General features: G+C 50.7%; 2 protein-coding genes and 1 long non-coding RNA gene across 5 annotated transcripts; 1 reads left to right on the top strand and 2 right to left on the bottom strand.

Annotated features, from left to right (window-relative positions):
• Positions 1–241: 241 nt before the first annotated feature.
• HOXA11 (homeobox A11) lies at positions 242–3,962 on the bottom strand. The gene is made up of 2 exons (XM_084786101.1): positions 3,253–3,962; positions 242–1,819 (listed from the first exon to the last, which is right to left on the bottom strand). The coding sequence occupies exons 1-2, from the start codon at positions 3,950–3,952 to the stop codon at positions 1,587–1,589; spliced, it is 933 nt and encodes a 310-aa protein (XP_084642227.1). The 5' UTR covers positions 3,953–3,962; the 3' UTR covers positions 242–1,586.
• LOC311599958 lies at positions 3,763–9,120 on the top strand. 3 transcript variants are annotated; one of them, XR_014780074.1, is made up of 4 exons: positions 3,763–3,889; positions 4,008–4,049; positions 4,210–5,067; positions 7,371–9,116. It is a non-coding gene; the product is annotated as an uncharacterized lncRNA (long non-coding RNA). The 3 variants fall into 3 exon arrangements; XR_014780073.1 differs by having other exon boundaries at positions 4,008–5,067; positions 7,371–9,120; XR_014780075.1 differs by lacking the exons at positions 3,763–3,889; positions 4,008–4,049 and having other exon boundaries at positions 4,317–4,450; positions 4,577–5,067; positions 7,371–9,107.
• Positions 9,121–11,270: 2,150 nt separating this feature from the next.
• HOXA13 (homeobox A13) lies at positions 11,271–18,770 on the bottom strand. The gene is made up of 2 exons (XM_084785499.1): positions 17,752–18,770; positions 11,271–17,031 (listed from the first exon to the last, which is right to left on the bottom strand). Exons 1-2 carry the CDS (start codon positions 18,665–18,667, stop codon positions 16,787–16,789), a joined length of 1,161 nt encoding a protein of 386 aa, XP_084641625.1. The 5' UTR covers positions 18,668–18,770; the 3' UTR covers positions 11,271–16,786.
• Between the last annotated feature and the right edge of the window lie 3,157 nt (positions 18,771–21,927).

Raw genomic sequence — 21,927 nt, 5'->3', positions numbered from 1 at the left:
GCTGGAAAGATGGCTTAGCCGTTAAATGCTAGGCTAACAACAACAACAAAAATAAATAAATAAATAAATAAATAAATAAATAAAACAAAACAACAAAAAAAGACCATCCCCAACATCCTTCCCACTTCTCTCTCTCTCTCTCTCTCTCTCTCTCTCTCTCTCTCTCTCTCTCTCTCTCTCCTCTCTCCAGCACTCTCAAAGAAATCAACAATGGGGAGGGAGAAGGAATATTGAAACACACTAGGTTATGGTTTCTTTATTTACAAGTCTTTTGAACACCATCCCTGTATGAAGCATACATTCAAATATTTCTAGCAGTGAGCGAGTTTAACCTTGGAACACTGTAAACAGATAGAGCCTTTAAATATTTTTATTATCCCCACCCCCCCTACATTGCATCTTAAAATTCGCTTTGGTTCCTTTGGGGAAATATATATATAATATAATATTTATCTTTTAAAATAATTCCAAATCACTCTCTGGCTCTTAGAAGATTGCCAGAAGCTTCCAAGCTCAGTTCTGAGTCAACAAGAGCAGAGTGCAGTGTAGGAATGAGGGGTTGGAAGTGGGGAGACTTTAGCCTCTCACAGCCAAAGCCAAGGACCCACTCACTGGCCAGGCCTGTTGCTCTGCTGCCACACACACACACACACACACACACACACACACACACACACACACAATCCAAGTTCCCTTAATGTGGCGGAGACTGCCAAACTGTAGCACTCCACAGGCATTTCCTGTAGAGATTGAGGGGCCAGCAGCAACCAGCACAGCCTCTGGATTTGTCAATGTCTTCAACCCCGGGGGTGGGGAGGGGAGGGATAGTCAGCTCTAAGATCAAACTTTGGGCTTGGGTGAAACCCATCACCACCATTGGGAGGCAGAAAATCCAGGTGGGCTGCAGAAGGTGGCTGCCAGGAGCTCAGGCCTGGGTACAGGTCAGTTGGTAGCTAGGAGGGTATGGAAAAGTATTAGCGTCGTCTGGATAGATTTCTCTTTCTTCCAGGACCTCCAGCTTTCTCCCATTTCACAGCCCACCTTTTAGTCCAACTGTCCTTTCACATTACCTTTGGAAAGCAAGCCCACTTCTGGATATCTAGGAACCACCCCCCCCCTTTCTTCCTACCCCTGTCGCCCAGCTGAGCTAGCCTTGGAGAGCTCACAACTTCTCCACTTAGGAGACCTGAGGGTGGGCAGGCTCTGTGCAGAGGGTCCTAAGGGGGGGTGGGGTGGCCTCCAAGGGTCTTGGCAGGGACCCAATCCCCAGTGACCACACCCAGCCTAAAGCTTCTGAAGGCTCCACGAGTGAACCACCAGGGGTCCCAAACCATCCATTCTGCTGATTCACAACTCTTAGAATCCAATTAATAGGAAGTTGAGCTGTTGAGATCTGAACCAAGAGAGAGTGTCAGGCTCCTTCCCATTGGGCTATCTCTGCAAAGGAAGCCTCCCCTCTCTCCTACATCACCCCCCCCTTTTTTTTCCCAAGTCACTATGTGGCTTGACCTTGTCAAGGGCAAAATCTGCATATTATTTCAAATGTATGAAGAAGACCCCCCTCCCAATTCCAGTAGGCCTGAGCCTTAGAGAAGTGGGTTAGCGGAGTAGTATTGTAGCCGGTCTCTGTTAATCTTTTTTTCCTTCATTCTTCTGTTCTGAAACCAGATTTTGACTTGACGGTCGGTGAGGTTGAGCATGCGGGACAGTTGCAGGCGCTTTTCTTTGTTGATGTAGACGCTGAAGAAGAACTCTCGCTCCAGCTCCCGGATCTGGTACTTGGTATAAGGGCAGCGCTTTTTGCGGGTGCGTTGGCCACCTAAGGAGGGAGAGAGGTAAAGAGTGAGCAAGGGGGGGGGGAGGAATAGAGGCTGCCACCCTCCCCAGTAACCCCAGGACCCCCAGTGGAGAAAAAAGTCTGGCTCCAGGGACTGAAGACCCAATCCAGGCCCCTTCAAAGTCTTTCCAGGCCCCGGCCTTCAGGCTCCTATTGCTGGTCAGGGACTACTTGCAGTCGGAGCCAGCTTCAGATAAAAGCCAGCTCCCTAGATAGGCCCCCAGGGAAAGGACTCAGGCTGCCCCTTGAGCAGAGAGGAGGGCTCCCCACAGCAACAGGCGAGTTTGCGCTGGCTGGAGCGCTTTGAAAGCAGGCAAGTGGGGGTTGCGGGCTTTGCCTAGTCCCGCCAGACTAAACAAACAGCGGCCTGCCCCGAAGACATTTCACCTTCAGCACCTGGGCCGCCTGTTCCTGAGGCAGTAAAGGCATGCATCCTGGCCCCAGGCTTTGCCGGCTGCAGCCATGATTTAGCCCTCCTTAACATCTGGGGCGGCTGCGGGGTCTTTGTCAGCCTGACTCCTGATCACCAGATCACCAGCTCTCGCTTCTTCCTCTAGCCTCCCAGCTCTCTCAAGGTGGGAGGTGGCAGAGGAAAACCCCTACCCAGGGCCTTCTCTCAGCTCTCACCGCCACCACACAGCCAGAGGACCCTCAGCGGGCCAGGGATGCTATTTTAGGGAGGGTAGAGCGAAGAGAGGCTTTCATAAGTCTCAGGCAGGAGCTATTTGTTCACCCCCTCTTTAAACACACACACACACACACACACACACACACACACACACCATTGCTTTTGACTGATTTAATAACAATTGTGAATAACAGAAGGCGGCACGTAATTGCTACCGCGCCAGAGGAAAATGGCTTCCTTTGGACAAAAAGGCCAACTTTAGGTTAATTTGTTTCTTTTAATATATTGCTCGAGCTAAGCGGGCTACTTTATCTGTTAAATGCGCTCCTAGCGCCATCGTTAAACAGCAATGCCTTTGAATCCCAGCCGGGACTGGAGTCCCGCCGCAACACATGGCTTTTATAAAAATCTCCGGATTACCTCGCTATCAAAGGCTCCTGAAGCCCTTGTAGGGGGAATTTACAGGCGCCCACCTCCGGCTCCCCAGCCTGGAGCTGGCCTCGAGCGGGATCGTGCTGTTGGGTTTGGGAGCTGAGAAGGGAAAAAGGGAAAAAGGGGAGTTGTATTTTTTTTTTCAGGCACGCTTTGGCCGGTGGGTATTTCACGGCCAATTTCAGCACTCGCCACGTGATCCCTCCTTTTATAACAAAGTTTTGTTGGGGGAAACCTAAAGGCCCTTCATAAACCTTATATGCTTATAAAACAGCATATAAAAATTTAACAGCGGTGCTGCGCTAGATTCCCAACTCCCCTTTCATAAAGCGCTGGGCGCTGCCTTTATACGCACCGGAGCCGCCGGCCTTGTCCTCAGTGTGGCCGGAAGACGACTCGGGGCTGCTGCTGCTCTCCGGTCGCCGCCGCCGCTCCTTCTCCTCTGCCGCCTCCCGACAGCTGCCGCCGCCTTCCGAACTTGAAGTTGCCGGCGCGCCAGTGGCCGCCGCCGCCACCGCCGCAGCGGAGGTCGCAGCTGTCGCTGGGGGCCCTTTCTCGGCGCTCTTGTCCCCGGGGTAGTCGGAGGAAGCGAGATTTTCCGGGGTGCCGTAGGCCGTCTCAAAAAACTGGTCGAAAGCCTGTGGCAGAACGCCGTTCCTGCCCACCGTGCTATAGAAATTGGACGAGACGGCGGGGGTGGGGTGGTGGTAGACGTTGGCCGAGCTCTTGGCCAGCACGTCGCCAGGCACGCCGGCCGCGCTGGGCGCCTGCAGACAGTCTCTGTGCACGAGCTCCTCCGCGGAGTAGCAGTGGGCCAGATTGCCGCGGGGGTGCCATTTAGTGGCGGGCTCAATGGCGTACTCTCTGAAGGTCACTTCGCGCACGGGTTGGACCTGGGGCAGGTTGGAGGAGTAGGAGTATGTCATTGGGCGCGAAGACGGGGTCTGGGGCAAAAAAGAAGGGAGGCTGGAGAAATCTGGACCCGAGACGTAGTAAGTACAACTTGGCAAATACATGTTAGAGGAGCAGGGACCACGCTCATCAAAATCCATCATTGGGCTACCTTGGGCTCTCCGCAGTAGCCGAGCTTAACATGATTCTCCACTGCAGCTGCCTCTTTGAAGCGGATCCGTGAAGTAGAAATTTGGAGACGTAAGCTGACGTGGAAATCTATCCCCATCCTTAGCAGGGAGGTGCTGGTCATGTGACCCGATGTTGAAATTGACAAGCTGCGAGCTAGTCCCGGCTTTCTTTCTTTTTTTTTTTTTTAACCCCCTCCCTTTCTTTTTCCCCCCCTCCCCTCCCTCCCCAGCTTCCTTTCTTTGTAGCCACCTCAGGGGAAGCAACAGATCGTCACTCGGTGTTCTCACCGAAAGCAAGTAATCGCCGGTGTAACTCATGTTGGCTGGGGGCGGGGGGGGGGGCTCCCCGCGAGCAGAAAGGCTGGGGTGCGCCCCCAAGCAGCTCTCCTTTGCTCAGCTACATGGTCCCGGTCCACGGGTGTGCTGAGTGCGGCGAGGGAGCAACTCCTGACTCCTTCTCCCCACTCCCCGGTGGGTGAGGGTTGCTCTGGGCTGGGGGTGGCCAGGTGAAAGCCCGGAATTGTGTGGCTACACGTCTCGGAATCTGTTATCCGAAGGCTTAAGTCCAGCACCTTCTTTGCAACCCCCCTCCCACAGGTTTGCTCTGGGAAGCATCTCAGCCTCTCAGACCCCGGCTGTACCCCATTTGAGGCCAGGCTTCGCAGCCCTGGATGTGCCGGCCTCGTGGCTTGTCTGATTTGCACGGTGACTTGATTACACGCTCTCATTCATGGTCACTTCCGAAGCGCTTTAGTGCCTTCCGTCCCCAAACCGCCAACAGGCCAAGAGGCTTTCCTCCGCGGTTTTGTCAATAATCCGCGCGGTCCGGAAGGGCCTTCGCCTTACCCGGGTTCCACCTTCTCCGTATCTTTCTCCTTACTTCCTCACCCCACACCCTGCCCTTGAAGGAACCCCTTCTCCCCCGCTGCCTGTAGGGGTTTGGAGTGGCTCCGCAGAGTCAGAGGCACTTCTGCTCGCCGGTCCGCAAGCTGTCTGGTCTGCTGAAGCTGACGAATCGGGAAGCCATGCAATTGAGGCGAACCTTGGGCTGTTTTAGAGGCGCTGACATCCGAGGAGCCTTCTCCTGGGTATGCTGCACCTTTTGGGGGGGGGAGGGGGCCCCGCTAGGCTGCGTGCTGCACTTCAGAGCTATGAGGGAAATGGAGGGTGGCCATGAGGGAGTAACGGCCCAAGGATCCCTGGCTAAGAAAGGAGTAACCCGTCTCTTCCTCCTTGCAAAGCCCAAGAGTGAAAGCAAGGGATATTCAAGGCAGAAATTCAGACAGCTCCCATCAGTCTTGTTAGTTAGCCCACAGGAGAAGCATAACGCCGAAGGAAAGAGAGAGGTGCTCTCCTAGCTGCCTGCACCTTGGGCCATACAGATGTCTTGAAAAGGCAAGGCTTGCTGTATAGATAGATAATGCTAAAGAGGCCATAACTACTAGGTTGAATTTAGCTTTCTACAGAGGAGGAAACGGGGATTAAGAAGACAAAATAACGACTGTCAGTCTGCAAGACCAAAGAAGTTTTGGGGGGTAAATGAAAGAAAAAAAGAGGCACAGGGCAACAAGGCATGGCCAGAGCAGAGATGGGGTCCCAGACCCTGGGGGCTCTCCACAGTTCCCCTCTTAGAAGAAGGTTCTCAGGTGTCACTAAAGTCAAAACTGAAAAAACGAAAACCTTTTCCCCTTTCCTCATCCAGGAAATAGCGAAAGGTATTTACATATCTTGAGGAGATTTAGAGTATAAACGCTAAGATCTTTGGTATTTAAGTGTCAACATCGATTTATTTATTTATTGCTGAGCTGACTGTAACTGACTCAATAACAAATTTAATCTTGTATTGCTCTGGAAAAGAACTATTCTCATTATGTATTTTCTCCAAATAATGACCCACCATTGCATTTGAATGCCCACTGTAAATATCAATAATATCAAGTAATTACTGTGTAGTGGAGTAAACTAATTTATTAGCATTAATGTTTATGTGGCTCCAACCCCCCTCCCTTTACAAGGGTTGCTTATCACAAATCAAGCTACCCGGACACATTGGTTTAATGAACTCTTTATTCAGGATTTGCTGCAGGAACTTTCATGCCCCTTGAAATCCCTGAGAGCTGAGCTTGAAATTATTTGTGCATCTTCAGCTTGACATATTTGTCCACTGTGGCTTCATAGACGACTGTAGCGGTGTGAGTGGGGAGATCTAGGAGGTTGTTGGGGAAGGGTAGCTTCAGGCTTTCTAAAGCTGAGGATCGCAACTACAGGATGGTCCTGCAGAAAAACCAAAACCAAAACAACAACAACAAAAACTACTTCCACCAAGGAGGCAAAATTTTTGTCTTCTTCACAGTATCTTTCTGGAGACCGAATACAAAAGGGAGGTGAGGTTGCAAACTGCAGCATTTGAGCAGTTTCCTGGGTTGATTTTTGCTACCTCAAACTTTCGTCCAGCAGCCCACCCAGTCCTCAACACCCTTACCCTGGAACAAAAGGAATGCATGAAGGGTTTCAGTGACTTTGCCATAACAAAGGCGCCACCATTGCAGGGCTCGCCCCGCCCCTGGGTGAAGGCAAACAAATTCTTGCACTTGTATTAGGGCTTTTAAGACCATAATTGAACCCGGGGGCGTCTAGGAGAACCGAAAAACAGTTCTAGACAGACCTGCGGTTTTATAGCAGTTTTGGCAGTCAACTTCAGCTTGTGCCTGAGCAGTGGGGCCGAGGTGGCCCAGCCGCAGGGGGACAGGCCCAGGCTGCCTCCCCTGACTACAAGGCAGCTTTTCCCATAATTAGCTTGTCTTTCCAGGATGCCGGGGGAAGGGGTACCCGCAGAAAGGTCGGTGTGGCACTGTGCAGCGTTCCGCACAACCAGTGCTTACTAGGTTCTCAGGGAGGGTTAATTGAATGGGAGCCCACAGGTCTGTATCCCATGAGTGTCAGCAGGAGACAAGACAAATTCTCGAGGAAAGGGGGGGGGGGGAGCGGGAAAAGGAGAGGTGCTCCATGAGCCATTGGCAGAGCTGTACAGAAGAAGGGTGCCCAGAGGGATTTTCATCCTCGAAGGGAGCGTGTGGGGGCGCTGCGGTGAAGATGGACAGGGAGAAAGCAACAGAAGGGAAAAAGCCTGGAGCTGCCGGTTGCCTTTAGTTCTCTAAGCAGAGACACGAAGTGGGATGCTCAGATCCCTGAGGGTGCTCAATAGTAGCAGCTTTGCCTAATCCTGTCCTGCTTGGCACTGTTAGTGCGAATGTTCTTTAAACTGGTATTGGGGTACAAGGCGGGAGCTGCCCTGAGGTTCGGACCAAATCTGGGTGAAGAAAGGGAGGTGGTGCTGCGGGTCCTTCGTTTTCACTTTGCTCTGAGCCTAACTGACTCTTTGGCTTTGCAGGAGGCCGAAGGTCGATCTCAGCCCACGAGGATCTAGGGAAGACCCGACTAGGGGTAGGATCACACCAGAAGGCCAAGTCCGAGTTCCATTCCTGGAAGAGGAGGCTGCGGGCAAGGCTATGACATTGGCCCTGGACATTTGTTTCCCCGGGAACTGTTCTTTCTCAAGAACTCCGCAGCGCGGGGGCTGTCTTCAGAAAACACTCTTCAACGTTTAATTCCTTTAATCGTCAACCCGGATCCCTATGGCGGCTAATGCAAGAGGCCAAAAATGTTTGGAGGAAGAAAAACAAAGGCAGGAAGTGGCCGCGGCCTGACGGTGCGTGTGTGTCTCTAAAGAAGGGAGGGAGCCCGTGCAATCTCCTCTTGTTTTCCCCCAACTTTAAGGTCTAGGCAGACCTCCTTAGGGCCTGGGGAAGGTTCCTGGCCTTCGGCGGCGGCGCATCGTTTGGAGGTAGCCAACGAGTTAGCCCTGTCGAGCTGAAAGGCCAAGAAGGGGGTTTGATCAGCAAAACAAACCAAGCCTTTTCTTCTGATTTGGTCCTAAAGGGTGGAGGGCATGTTAATGTCCACAGAGGCTGCTGTTTTCCTCCAGCCCTTCGGTGTCGGGCTAAATGCACCTAGGAGGGAGGGAGGGAGGGAGGTAGGTTAAGGTACCTGGCGCTGCATTCTCCTTCCGAGGTAGAATATCAGAATAAAATGTGTTTAGGTGCCTCTGCTGAATCTGCTTTTTCTTGCAGTTGGAGAAGTATGGGCAGTAATGGGAGAGCATGGGGAAAGCTGCCTAGGATGTCTGTAGTTTTGGAGGAGTCATTTTGTAGAAAGGCAATGTACTGCCTCTTAGCCTCCGTGCCTGTGCCAGGCATATTTCGAACGCAGTCATTCAAGAGACTTGAGCTGCTAGCAGTGTCACTTGATAGGCCACATAGTACTATGCCACTTCAAGGGAGAACAGATATATGGACAACCAAGAGCACTTCTAGACTCTGGGCATCCTAGAATGAACTGGAAAAGCTGCTGCCTTCTCTGTCTGCCGGGCTGGCTTGGGAGGCAGTAGCTGCCAGGTGTCTCTAACTTGGGGACTCTGAAATCCCTAGAGGAGCGGTTCCTGGAAGTCTCAGCATGTGATCCACAGTGTGGGTGTCTAACTAAACTACCCCCACTCTCCAGCGTCTCTTGTCCCCAGGCAGCTCCTGATGGGTGGCCTGTCCCCCTTCTCGCCTCTTCCCAGCTAGCCTTTCTCCCGCCTTTTCCGATGTCTCCCCTTGGTTGGGCAAGAGCTGAGGTGTTGAATTGTCCCTGGAAGGAACCTCTTCCTCGGGTTTAAAGAAAGGGTTTCTATGGGTTCCTGACCCTTCCAGTTTGGGCCTCCACCAGAGACCTGAACTGGATTTCCTCCCCTTTTCAATGAGTCCCCATCCTAAGCACAGCATCCTCCCTCCCATCTTCCCCCAGGAACATTTGCTTCTTTTCTGAGCCCATCTCTTTCTTTTCCCACTCTGAGTAATCACAAGAGCTAGCTGGTCTGGGATGGGTTGGACCCACCAGAGTGACCAGATCTTGCTCTCAATTTTGCCTCTTGTTGCTGGCATGAGCCCTTCTTTCCTTTGTCCCAAATTATTGCACTATGTTTATAAAGCTAAACTGAAAGCTAGCGCTAATCTGGTGGCCATATTTTACGCAGGTGTGAGAGCTGACTGGTAAGGGGAATTGGTGAAACAACTACAAAACTCTTCCCAATGTTCCCAATGGCCTCCGTTTAAAGTACTCTGTCTTTCAAAGTAGGAGGTGTCTTTGGAGTATGTCTTTCCTCCAGGATGAGCTAAGGAGATGGGTTGTTCTCAGAGAATAGCTTACTGGCCGATTATGGCCAACCCATTGCATTCATACTTAGACAAAATATTAGGTGATCACCTTTATCACTACTAGGTGCAGACTGGAGTTAACTTGTGTCTTTGTCAAGGTACCAACCCTTCCCTGAGCTGGCTTACCTGCTCAAGAGAACAGGTAATCCTTGAACTTGACCTCAACAGTTGATTCATAGCCTGACTAGTGGGTCCACTAAACATCTGGGCAAGTCCATATCCTTCGTCTGGCCACTGGAGGGTGGAGCACCGAGCTCAGCTTAGGGGCTCAAGCACCCAAACAATCTGGTTATCATTTAGTTTAGTGAGTTTCAAGTTGATGGGAGAAGGGAGGGTTTATTTGAGAACTATTTTTATGCTTATGGTTGCTGACTCATTAGAGCTAAGATTTTATTTATTTCTCTTATAGAGTAGGGTGAGGACAACTTTGAGAGGTGAAACCCCGGTTCTCAGTACCTGCCTTTTTTCCTATTCGTTCTCATGCCCCACCCCACCCCCACCTCGCCCCACCCCACCCCCACCCCCCGCAGCAGCTTCGGCCTAACCGGGGGTTTCCTCGGCTGAGTATACGTCTGCAGTAAAGAGGACAAAGGAGCGCAGCGCCACCAGAAAGGTGGCTCTGGTCTTTGGGCTCAGTGCCTAGATTGAGGCGCTGAAGACATCCCCAGGCCTTAAATTCCAAATGTCTCCTAAAACAGCTCCAGTTCTGCTCATGGCTGGTGGCAGGCTACATTCGAAATTCAAGAAGCGCCTGTGTCCATCTGGCCTTGCACTAGGAGCCTTGTACTGGGAGACCTCCATTCACCGGTCTAGGCAGTTCTGCCATGGTACCTATTCCATGCTAGCCTTCCTGATGTATCTCTTTACTACAGCTCTGGGGTGGGGGTGGGGGGCGGACAGCCCGGCTTTGACCTACTGCAAGCAGACATAGAGGAATTCTCTGCCCTCCCCCCCCCCCCCCCCGTAGAACACAGTAAGGGGTTGGGGGTGGGGCCGGAGTCAACGGGTTTTTACAGTGGCATAGTCTATCTCCTTTAAAGTAGATTTCAGCAAAGGGTCTCACCCAAAAGCCTGAAAACCCCTGAGTCTGGACTGGCCGACCCCAGCAGGATCTTTATTCCCATAACCGATTGCCAGACGCCAAGCCGGCTGAGCCCCTGTTCCTATCTGACCAGAACTTCCATTCAGTCACGTCTATTCTGGAAGTGTATAAGCTCCCTCTTGCCCCTGGTTAGGCCTCTACGGGCTCAGAAATCGCCCACACTGGGGCAATTTCTGCCCTTCCAGAATGAAGGCACAGCTTGTGCTATCCCCAGCTTCAAAGACTCCTTTCAAAGGAGGATGCATGCGGAACAAGGGAACTGAAAAACAAGAATCCGTGCTCAAGGTAGGTTACCAGGGCCAGAACCCACTTGCAGCAAGAGTGATGGCCTGACCAATAACGAGCCCTGTGCCTTTCTGCAAACCGTGCGGCTTCTATCTCAGGCGGCCCTGACCGTGAAGAAGGCAGTGGCGCCGAGGACTTGACCTTTACGGTGCCTGCAAAGAGCCGTATGGAGCGGGAGGAGGACTCGGCTGTCTCCAGCCTCTGCCACCAATAGCAGCCCAGACAACCCACGCACGCTGGGCCTCTTTCCCCCAATTCTACCTTGTGTTTCCTGCCTGAACACAGGCTCTTAGCCAGCAAACAAAGCCTCAAGCACGGCTTACACAACCTACCTAACCCCCATCCCCCACCCCCGCCCCAGGGCGCTAAACTGGGCTTCCCAAAGGCCCCCTCCTCTCTCCACCGGCCAGCGCCTGGGTGTTACTCAGTGCCAGGCAGGCCCGGGCGGTGCTAAGCTCCCGAGCGCCGGGTCCTAAACTTAGGGCGTCAGATGCTGAGGGACCGCACATCCCGAGGCTGCATCCCTGACCAGGTGGAGCTCGCGCGGGGCTCCCCGGGGTTCATCCCGCGCTCAGCTCCGAGCTCCTAAGGCGGAAGTGTTGGGGAGACAGCAAAACACGGTTTCTTTTTAGCCAGTCTCAAAACCCCCTTTCGAGAAAATGCTCCTGTCAAGTTTTATTTCCCGTTGCAAAATCACCTTCCACGCTGCCAAGAATTAAGACCTGGGGAGATTAAATACCCGATTATTCTCCTGGGGACGGAGGGGCGGGGCGGAGAAGGGAGCACCCTTACAAAACCTTCGCCTCGGTTGCCTGTCCTCCGCAAAGTGTGCCTGCAGCCGGGCGAGGCCTGCGAGGCCTGCGGTGACGTCAGCCTGCAACTCCGGGTGGCTCACAGCGCGTGTCCGCGGCCCTCCTGTGCCCACGCGGCACCAACTGCTGATCCCACCACGGCGACCTCCGCTGCGGTCCTCTCTTCTGCCTGCCGCCCTCATGCCGTGGGCGCTGGATGGGCCGGCAAGGTTTGGGCCTCCATCTTAAGCTGGGGTGTCCTTCGCCACACAGGGGGTTTGGGGAAGCGACTGTCCCCAACAAGCACGACGCCGGGTAGCCCTCTGAGTCCAAGGAGGCTCTGCTCTCATTTGTCCACACCCTTGCACCTGGGCAGTCCCTGCGCCTCTCGATGGCTCACAGAAGTTTGAAGATCTTAGACACCGGTGGAATTATTTCTGCCGTGCGGGTTCAGTTCTGCAGCAGAGCCGGATAGACACGAAATGGACTGTGGCGAGACCTTGGCTGCTTTCTCGCTGGAATTTTTCTGAGCAAGCATCACCTTTCTTTTATAATAACATTTTAAATAGCAGGCACCTCTCAAGCATTCGTCGGCTCTAGATAGATGCGTGAAGACTGAGCGGTCATTTTCATAAAAAAACAAACAAAACAAAACAAAACAAAAAAACCAAAAACGAAGCCAGATTTTATTTACCCGGCGGCCGGGCAGAAGAAAACTTAATTAGTATGCCTGTCTGAATCCCAGGCAGGCATAAATCTCCTCAGGCCTTTTGGATAAGGCCGCATCTTTGCTTATGAAAAATGGGATGCAAGCAACTCACTGCACAGTTCTCTGATTCTCCAGGTCTTGGGCTGCTGACACGCATTCGATCACGTTTAAAGGAATGCGCATAAATCAGCAATCCCCTAGCGTCTCTTCAGACGAGGTTCACAAGCGCAGAAGGGCGCCAATGAACCCCCATCAGGAGATTAGTAGTCCCGGACAACCTTCCTCACAGCCACTAAACCCGGGAATTCACCCACCCAAACACTCAGCATCAGCAATGTGTACTTATCTATAGTGTCTGGCTGTTGCTCACACACAAATACCGCATCCTCGGCTGAATTGCACTGCCTTCGGGTGACTTCTCTGACAGACCATTTAAATTAGATTGAGTATTTTAAAATGAATACTTCCTCCTTTTGTCCCTACGTTTGTTTGTTTGTTTTTAAAAATCTTACGTTATTTTTTTTTTAATGGCGTTAGCTCGGCATCAGGCGTAAATACTTAGTGAAATGCATAGTGACGTTTTACAAGCGTCCGCTTAAAGTTACTTAATAAATCTGACAGTATTGGGAGCAGATGGAAAAGGTCGTCTTTTCAAGTCCCATATTTATATTTTTTTAATTCAAGAATTTTTTTTTTAGAAAAATAGTTGAATGAGGTTTTCAACATTACTATTCATGGATCAGTACGGATCAGTGTCTGCTCTTACCGTGCCTGCTTTTTTCAGGAAGAGGCCAATGTTCCCCCCTGACAGTCTTTGTTCTACAGATTTTTGCCTGGTTGCTATTTAAAAACTAAGAAGTCTCCAGGCATGGTCCCAGCACACTGCCAGCACTCTAAGAAACAAAGAAGCAGGTGAGTTTCTGAGTTTGAGGCTAGCATGGTCTACAGAGCAAGTTCCAGGGCAGAAAAGCTCTATCTCAAAAATAAAATAAAAATAGAACAACAACCATAACAATAAAAAAAAAAACCTAAGAAGTCATTATAACCCATAGCCACCTCAACTAATCTGGTAATCCATGGCCATTTTAAATAAAAGGGGAGTTAGGTGAGCCTGGCACTATCTACAACTATTTCAGAACTAAAAAGAAAGGGGGTATCCTGACATCTTGGGAGGAGGGAAAGGAGAGAGAGAGAGAGAGAGAGAGAGAGAGAGAGAGAGAGAGAGAGACTTTACCCAGAACTGCTGCAATAGAGGGGCAGTATTCCATCTGCAGAGCTGCTGTTGGCCTCTTTCCTGGGCCTTAGGCTCAGAAGATTTCTTACATCTAAAGAAAAATATCTCCCTTGAACAGAAGAGTCCTCTTTGGAGCAGTTCATAAACAGCATTTCATCCAACTCGAAGGGGGGAATTTCCAATACTTTAACCATTTTGGAGAAGTCATTAACATAAGCTTGATGGCAGTTCACTTGGAAATAGGTTGTAACCCAAGGTGCAGGGTGGTGGGCCTGAAGCAAATTTTTTCATTTGTTTCCACAAATGGTTGACAAATCCTCAGGGTAGCAAAATTATTATGGCACTTTACCAGACCATATGACATGTCTGCTTCAGGACCATTCTTTGTTGAAACAGCTTTATATTCTTCCTGTAATTCTTCATCTATAAAGATACAAAGAAGCTCTTCTTTATAAGTCTTCAGGCTGGAGAGGCGTCCATCATCTGGTATTATAATTGTCCAATCGTATTTCCCACCAAATGATGAATCCACTTCTCCCATTCACTATTATTTTCCTCTAACATAAAGATAAAATTAATCTTCACCTGAAATTTCAAACTTCAAAACTTCTGGTTCTGTCAACATTTTAATATACGTGTGTACACAAAGGAATTGACAAAAAAAAAACACCCCATATTGTCCTACATGTATATTAAACACATAAACATACTGTATTATTTATGACTCTGAACGCAACATCTCTTGAGTTGTTAGGGGTCAATAAACAGTAGCTATAATATTGATTGTTAATATAGTTTTGATGGTGGTTGTTAATAATATTAAGTATATTTATTTCTCCCACAAATCAAATGGTAGCTCGTCAAACATCAGGTATAAGATTGCACACCACCCTGGAGCAAAACTCAACGTTCAGCTGTCCAGGACAATTTCCCTTCTGCATCCGCCCTGTGACCACTTTGTAGATGAAATATATTTAAGTTTTCCTACTGACTTCTCAAAGAGGTGGATTTCTTTGAGTTTCTGAAAGGTAACTCTAGAACTCTAGAGTTAGGAAGGTATGTGAAACTTTTTATTTGCCGTAAAGAGTCCAAGATAGTTCTAATTAAGGTCACAGACCACCTTGAAGGGTTAGGGCCGGGAAAGAATGGTTATTTAAGAACACCTCCTGGACTGTAACAAACATGTACAGCTTAAAGACAGATCCACAGAAATCTGATGCACACAGCAAGATGGTGTGAGGGCAAATTGAAATTAGCCATTTTAAAAAAGGAATCAAAATTCACCACGTAAGGAGCTTCTGTACTTCAGCTATAGAAATCACCTTAAATTACAGTGTCTTCAGTCATCAGCAATCAATAATACTATATCTGTACAAATTCTACAATCATATACACAGGCACACAAACACTGATATGCAAATATATACACTTATAAACATATATTATATATTAACATATATACAAGCACATGTATAATTTACATATATTCAAATCTCCTTTGGGAGCCAAAAAAAAAAAAAAAATGAGTACTAAATCTCTGAAAGAAATCAAGGAGGTAAGAGAGCTCACTTCCCTTGAAGCTGAAGAATTACAAGGAAGCTTGTCAACACCAGGTGGCGCCCTTGATCTACGAATCAGGCTCAGGCCAATTCATGAGCTGTCAAAAGTCAAGGTCACAAATTGTCTTTTTTTCCGTCAAGGTCAAGGTTTAAGGCCTTTCCTAGTCCTGTCATTTCAACAAATACCAAAAACCTGTCCTTTCAGTCACATGCAGACTTAAGGGCAGATTTTAAAATACGACAGTCTAGGCACTGCTGATACTCAACAACTGGTTTTCATTTTCCACAGGGAGCCTGGGAACTCACACTCTCTCTCTCCCTCCTTTCCTTTCTTTCCCTTTCAGAGTACCTGACACTTTCATCTCCTTGAAGTTTTTTCATTTGTAGGCTTTTAGTTTTGTGAGGTTTTTTCCCCTTCTCATAAAAATATTTAGAAAAAAGGGTGAATAATAATAGAAAATAATGGTCCTTGGCTTGTATAAGACAAACCTGCTTGTTTTCTTTTTGTGCAAAGCAAGTTCCGCATAGAAAAGTACTCGGGTGCTTCTTTCAGATTTTAATGGCAGTGATTATTTTATTAACAGAATTAATACCACTATCTACAGATCTAATTTTTCATTTTTTAGTAGAAGTATTTTAAAAGCAGGTGCACAAATACATTTTCACAGTGTGCTGAATGTCTTTATTTACAAGATAGCATTTATAGTGAATATGAACAAAATGAATGTGTGGGTTGAAACTACTGCTTAATTAAAATGTGCTGTGAAGATGAATCCCTACACTTCCTAATGCAGTCTCCTACCACAATAAACAAGGAAAAAAACTAATCCTTTAGTAGATTAAAATATAGAATGTGGACATCTAAATATTTTGGGAGAACGGGTTTCCATTTTGAGTTTTTTTTTTTAAGTTAAAAAAGGAAAATGATGTCTCTAGCAAAATATTTAACAAGTATTGGAAAATGCCAATTTTTTTTTTAAAAAGAAAGAGTATATTTCTTTTAAATCCATATTATGGTGGGACCTTCCAGGAGATGGGGCATAAATGAATCCTTTGGATCATCTGATGAGATCAAAACACTTTAAAAATTACAAGTCGTATGAAAAAAAAAAAACAACCTCTGACAGTGGGTTAACACAAATGCCACCAACCTGTTCATTGTGGGTAATTGAAAAGTATTTGCAGAAGTTCATCACCCACTCAGGGTTCCCTTGTAGTCTCAGGGGTTTAGCTGACCGTATTTACTATCAAGACAATTGATCCTTGGATGAGCATTCTCTCCTTTCTCCCTTCTCATCAATAGTTCAAGATGAACATTTCAGTGCCTTCCCCCCCACCCTAAGCCCATACATGAAACATTTTCCAGAATGAACAATGGTAGGAATTTCAATAAGGTTTACCTGAGCAGGCACTCAACACGCAAAGGGATGATCCTGGACAAAGCGCTGTTGAAACAACCCTCTGTTTCTGCAATCAGTATTCAGATTGTTACCACCTAACACAGTATCCTAAAATATAATGGCCACATAAATACTTACAAGATTTGAGTAACTTCGTAATTTATCTGAAATTGTGTGTTTTGGGGGCTGATGAGTTGACACGACAGTTTGTCATTTAACCGTCGTGTGGGATTGTCAGGAGAACTGGCAGTTGTTGTTTGTTGTTGTTTTTAACCATTTCTCAAGGTGTTTTGTTTTGTTTTGTTTTTAAACTGTAGATTCCATTGAAGAGAAAGAGATTCTCCTCAGGAGCGCAAAATGTCAGTGTCTCTCTTTCCGATTCTTCAGTTGTTATTAAGCATTGATATTAGCTGGGCAAAGAAATGAGTCCTTAAGTTTCTTCAAGCTGCCCTTTGCTCCACCTTTTAATCCATTAACTAGTCGTCTTCAGCTTATTGATGACTTTTTTCTCTTTGACCCTCCTGTTCTGGAACCAGATTGTGACCTGCCTCTCCGAGAGGTTCGTTGTGGCTGATATCCTTCTTCGTTTGTCCTTGGTAATGAATTTGTTCGTAGCGTATTCCCGTTCAAGTTCTTTCAACTGCACCTTAGTGTAAGGCACCCGCTTCTTCCTGCCCCTCCTGTAGGAGCTGGCATCTGAAGGATGGGAGACGACGTCTGTAAGATAAGGGAGAAGGCAAATTACTCCGGGAGCCGACCTGAGCCAGGACACAGGCGACAGCTCAGTCTGAGCTGCTGGCCTTGCAAAGCCTGGTTGCTCTTTGCCAGGAGCCAGCGCTGTACAATCCGGCCTTCTGCCAAAGCCTGGAGCGTTAGTAGGGGGGTATGGTTAGCTGTGTATTGAAATGGGATCGCTCAGGTTATCAGTGACCACCCCAATAAGGCTATCTCCTGCGTGTACAGTGGTCCTCACCTTAGCACTCAACAGGGTACAACACTTCTGTAGAGCCTGGTTCCTTTCAGCTTGCCCCAACATACTATGCTTCTCCAAGGAAGCCTTTTTTTTTTTTTTCAAAGAACCATCAGGGACAAATTGGTGAGCGCAAGATCAAGTCTATTTCTCATCTTGGAGTCAGTGTCAAGGGCTTGGGAGGGTGGGGCACACAGGGAGAAGGGGCTGCCCTTAGAACCCACAAACTGCCTCCCAGCCACCCCTCACGGAAGGAGAGCAAGCTCAACGTAGGGCAGGGCGGCGGGACAGTGCCAGCCAGCCAGGGACAGGCTCCCAGGGGTGCAGAATTGCTAGGGCAAGCCAGGCCAGGGAGAGTGCCCGGGTGGGGGTGGGGGTGGGAAACACGCAAGTGACCCCGGGGCGCGAGCCGAGGAGAAGCTGGAGAAAAGCCGGAAAACAGGGGCTGGAAAGGGGGCGCCATTTACCGGGCAAAGTGGACTTCCAGAGGTGGGGAGGCTGCGTCTGCTCTTTGGGGCAGTACATTTGGCCGTTCCAGCCATTGGGCAGAGCCCAGGGCTGGTAGCTTTCCATGGGAAGCCCCAGGGGCTCATGGCGCGACTCGCCAGGACCCCCGAGCCCCGGGACCACCGGCATATCCAGGTAGCCGGGCACCGGCTGGTGGTGGTGGTAAGGCCCGGCTGCGTAGCCCTGGTGGTAGAAGGCAAATTCCTTGGCGCGGGAGCTGAACTCCTCGGCCGCCGGGCCGGCGGTGTCCATATACTTGTCGGCGAAGGCGGCGGCGGCCGAGGCGGGCTGCGCACACGACTTGATGGCGTTGGGGTGCGGGCCCATTCGAGCGCACGGGTAATAGCCGCTACCGAAGTAGCCGTAGGGCAGCGCCGCGGGTCCCGACGAGCTCTGTGCCGCGGCCGAGCAGGGACTGCACTGTTTGGCGGCCTCAGCACCCGCGGGTCCCGCGGGCCCCGGCCCTCCCGACGACGACGCGGCAGCCGCGGCGGCGGCGGCGGCAGCAGCGGCAGCGGCGGCGGCGGCGGCGGACGGGGGCGCCTCCCCCGGCGCGCTGCTGTAGGCGGCCGCAGCGCCTGGCGCCAGGGGTGCGGGATGCGCCATCAGGTTGCGGCACTGGTTGGCCGCGGCGGCGGCGGCGGCAGCGGCGGCTGCGGCCACCGAGAAGTTGCCCCCCGCGGCCGCAGCAGCCGGGTGGGGGAAGCCCCCGCCCCCAGCTCCCGCCGCCGCCGCCGCTGCCGCCGCTGCCGCCGCCGCCGCCGCCCCTTCCATGTTCTTGTTGAGCTCGTCGGCCACCAGGCCGCCGCCGTTGTCGTAGAGGAACATGACGGTGGGCTCGATCCAACGGGGGTGGAGGAGCACGGAGGCTGTCATAGCCCGAGCCGCATGGAGAAGACCCCAGTGGCGCTGTTTTAAAAAGCCCCCAAGAAGTGAAGAGCGCGCGGCGCGGGGCCGGGGCCCGAGCGAGGGGGGCGGGTCGCGCCCTGCGGGGTCGCGCCAGGCGGCCGCCCATTGGCCCGCCCCCGGCCCGCCCCTGGCGTATGCAAAGCGGGCGGCTCCAGCCGGGCTGCGCTCTGGGCCCGCTGTCCCCGCCGCCGCCCGCGCGGTCCTCCGCGCCAGCGCTAGAACCCACTGCACCGCCGCGAAGCAGTCACCCGCGGAGGAGGCGGGGAATTCGGTCGGGTGGGGCGGGGAACACAGGGACCCCGATCCCTTTTCCAGTCTCACTGGGGACTAGAGCACTGCGCGGAGGCTGGGAGGGGCCGTGGGAGCCTGCGGTTGGGGGTGCGACCTGAGGTGTTGGGGACAAGTCAGGTAAATTCTCGAATGGCCAGAGATGAGAGTTTAGCTTGGACTGGGACTGTTTTCTTTGCAGGGATGGGTGCGTCGGAGCTTTCGCCTCGTCGAGATTTGGCTCCCTCCACCCACGGGGAACAAGGGCAGGAGGGTTGTTTCTTCTTGGTTCCAGTGAAGAGTCTGGCCCAAGGGTCCCAGGATCCTCGCTGGGAAGCTTGGGCTGCATTTGGGAGCTTCCTTCCCTGTGTCAGGCCCCTAGAGGACAATTTCAATTAGGCCCACAGACTCAGAATATCCGAACAACTAAGTATATCTCCCTAAACCCCTTTACATACGCGCGCGCGCGAATTTACACACCACACACACACACCACACACACACACACACACACACACACACACACACACACACACACACACACACACAGCCACATTCTCCCACTTGTATATACAGTTCGCTATTCATTCCGATGCGATGCGGCAGCTATTCTTTCTTGTCTGCAGAGGATTTCAGATGAAGAAAGCACCATTCACTCACGCTCCTGTCTCATGAGTCTGGCTGCCTTTTCCTGAAGGGGGTTTAGGGGAACAGGCCCCAGCTGGGCTCCTGGCTGCAATTCCAGCTCTGGTTCCGGGGCTTCCCTAAAAACCATCCCACAGATCCCGAGTTGGACACGACTCTTCAGATATCTGGGAACCCACTGTTACATTCCATTTCGGCCGGGGTTGAGGGTGGGGGGGGGGTTGGGACGGGGAAGAGAAAGACGCTCTTTGCGTGGAAAGGGAGGGGGGGTCATTTCATGCTCAGCCTGCAGTGGGTTCGAGGCACCAGCGAACCAGTCTGACGAGTTCCTCTGTACCTGGGAGCTTGGTGGGGGTGTGTGTACCGGAAGAGCCACACGCAGTTGTAGTGTTTTGGGTGAAGGATTTTCGGGGCCCCTACCTCCTTAGGACCATATCCACTTCTGGTTGTGTAACCTGGTCAGATGTCCAGAGGGGAACAAATGGTCAAAGTGAAAGTGGGTGCGTTCTGGAATACCTAAGTTCTGTGCCCTCGTTGATCTCAAAGGCTCTGGTAGGCAGCCAGCCTTGTAGACTTAGCCCCAAGCTAGGGCACCACACATACCACCTAACCCTTGAGCTTCTGGCAAGATTGAGACCAATAAGGCTAGGCTCAGGCTTTTATCTGCCTAGATTCTGGGTTTGTTCTGACTAATGTTAAGTGTCGCCCAATAAAACCTTCCCTGATCCCCACACCCAAATTCTCCCCACACCCATTGAGTCCTTTCCCTCCAGACTTTTTAGTTGTCCTGGGTAAATATTGATTTGCCCCCCAGTTTACCTTCTCACAGTCTGGCCATTTGCAGACTAAGGAACCAACCTCTCTGCAGACTTGATTTTTGTGTTACTTTGGAGCCTTTTCATCCATCCACCGCCGCCCCCCACCCCCACCCCAAGCTCCTTCCTCCCTCTAAGTGGCATTGTAAAACTCAACAGTGACAAAGAGACAAAGTAGGGTTCCAGGCTCCAATTCTTGGAGACTTAAGGGCTTGAGGGCAGTTTACATACAGGTCAGACACGGCTGGAGGCCAAGGTCAAGTTGAAAGTTTCTGTCTAGTCAGCGTGAGAAACTGCAATGAAAGCCTGAGGACGGAGGCTGACCGCCCACCTCCCCTCACTCTCAATTCTCCGATCCTTTGCCGTTCTGGTTTCCGGCTCCGTTTGGTTTCTCAGCATCACTTTTTTACTCTCTTTGTAGAGTTTGGGGGGCGGTGTTTACAGACTGGACTGCTTCTTCTCTGTCGCCGCCCTACTCTTAGCCTGGTTTTCAAGCCTCTGAAGAAGTTTTCCAACTAGATTCGGGGGAGAAAAAACCGAAAAGGAAGTTCGGGAAGCCTCCACCAGCCGATGCCTATGCCAGTTCATCTCTGGCAGTGGCTGCCCCGCTGGTACACACAGCAGCCAAGACCAGCTCCGCATTCTTCCCTCCCCCCACCTCAGTTCACTGGAGCCGGGAGTCCGGCGCTCAGGGGAAGGGCCTCAGCTCTACAGGCTGCCAAAATCGGCTGGGTCCCTCCACTCCAAAAATGGTGAGAAAGGATCTCATCTTTTTCACAGAGGAGCCAGAAGCAGGTTTGTCTGGGAAGAGTGGAGCAGGGGGAATTCAGGCTGTATCTTGAATTCACTGGGCTTTGCTTCTTACACGTGGCATCACCCACCACTGGGGAAGGAAGGGCTTTGGGTCTGAATTACTGAGGTTTATGTTTTCTTATCAATTTGAGAGAGAGAGAGAGAGAGAGAGAGAGAGAGAGAGAGAGAGAGAGAGAGAGAGAGAGAACTCAAGATAGGATTACTTAGAGAAAGCAGCCTCCTTGCTCTCTTCATGTTTTAACTCTCATACACAAGTGTGATTTTTCTAGTAGGCATGTGTCAGTGGCATCTTGGCAAATCTGACTCCTTTGCCCCTCTGTGTTGCATCCTCACTGTCTGCATGTCCTGCCTGCTAGTTACTGATCTGTAGCCATCACTGGAAATCGTATCTAGAATTAGAATAGACTCTGAGAATAATTTTGAGTAAGACTTTCTAGAGTTTCTACGCACTTCAAAACAGTCTTTCAAAGAGGGAGAGAAGAGATCCGCGAATGGTTTCTTATACACTGCCCCAGGCAGTACCAGAACAGCTTGGCGTGGGAAAAGAAAGGCTAGGGGCGTGAGGACAGCCTCTTCCAAAGCCAGGGGTCTCTTCCAGCATTCTTCCTCGTATCCCAAAGGCACAGGCAAAATTTACTTATCCACCCAGCTTTCAAGGCCAGTCTTTCTGAACTCTTTTTGTCTCCC

The sequence above is a fragment of the Acomys minous genome, assembly GCF_964271855.1.
Source record: "Acomys minous genome assembly, chromosome: 6".
In the NCBI taxonomy this organism is placed as follows: Eukaryota; Metazoa; Chordata; class Mammalia; order Rodentia; family Muridae; genus Acomys; species Acomys minous.
The sequence above is the reverse complement of the archived record's forward strand: the minus strand, read 5'-3'. Positions and strand labels throughout refer to the sequence as shown.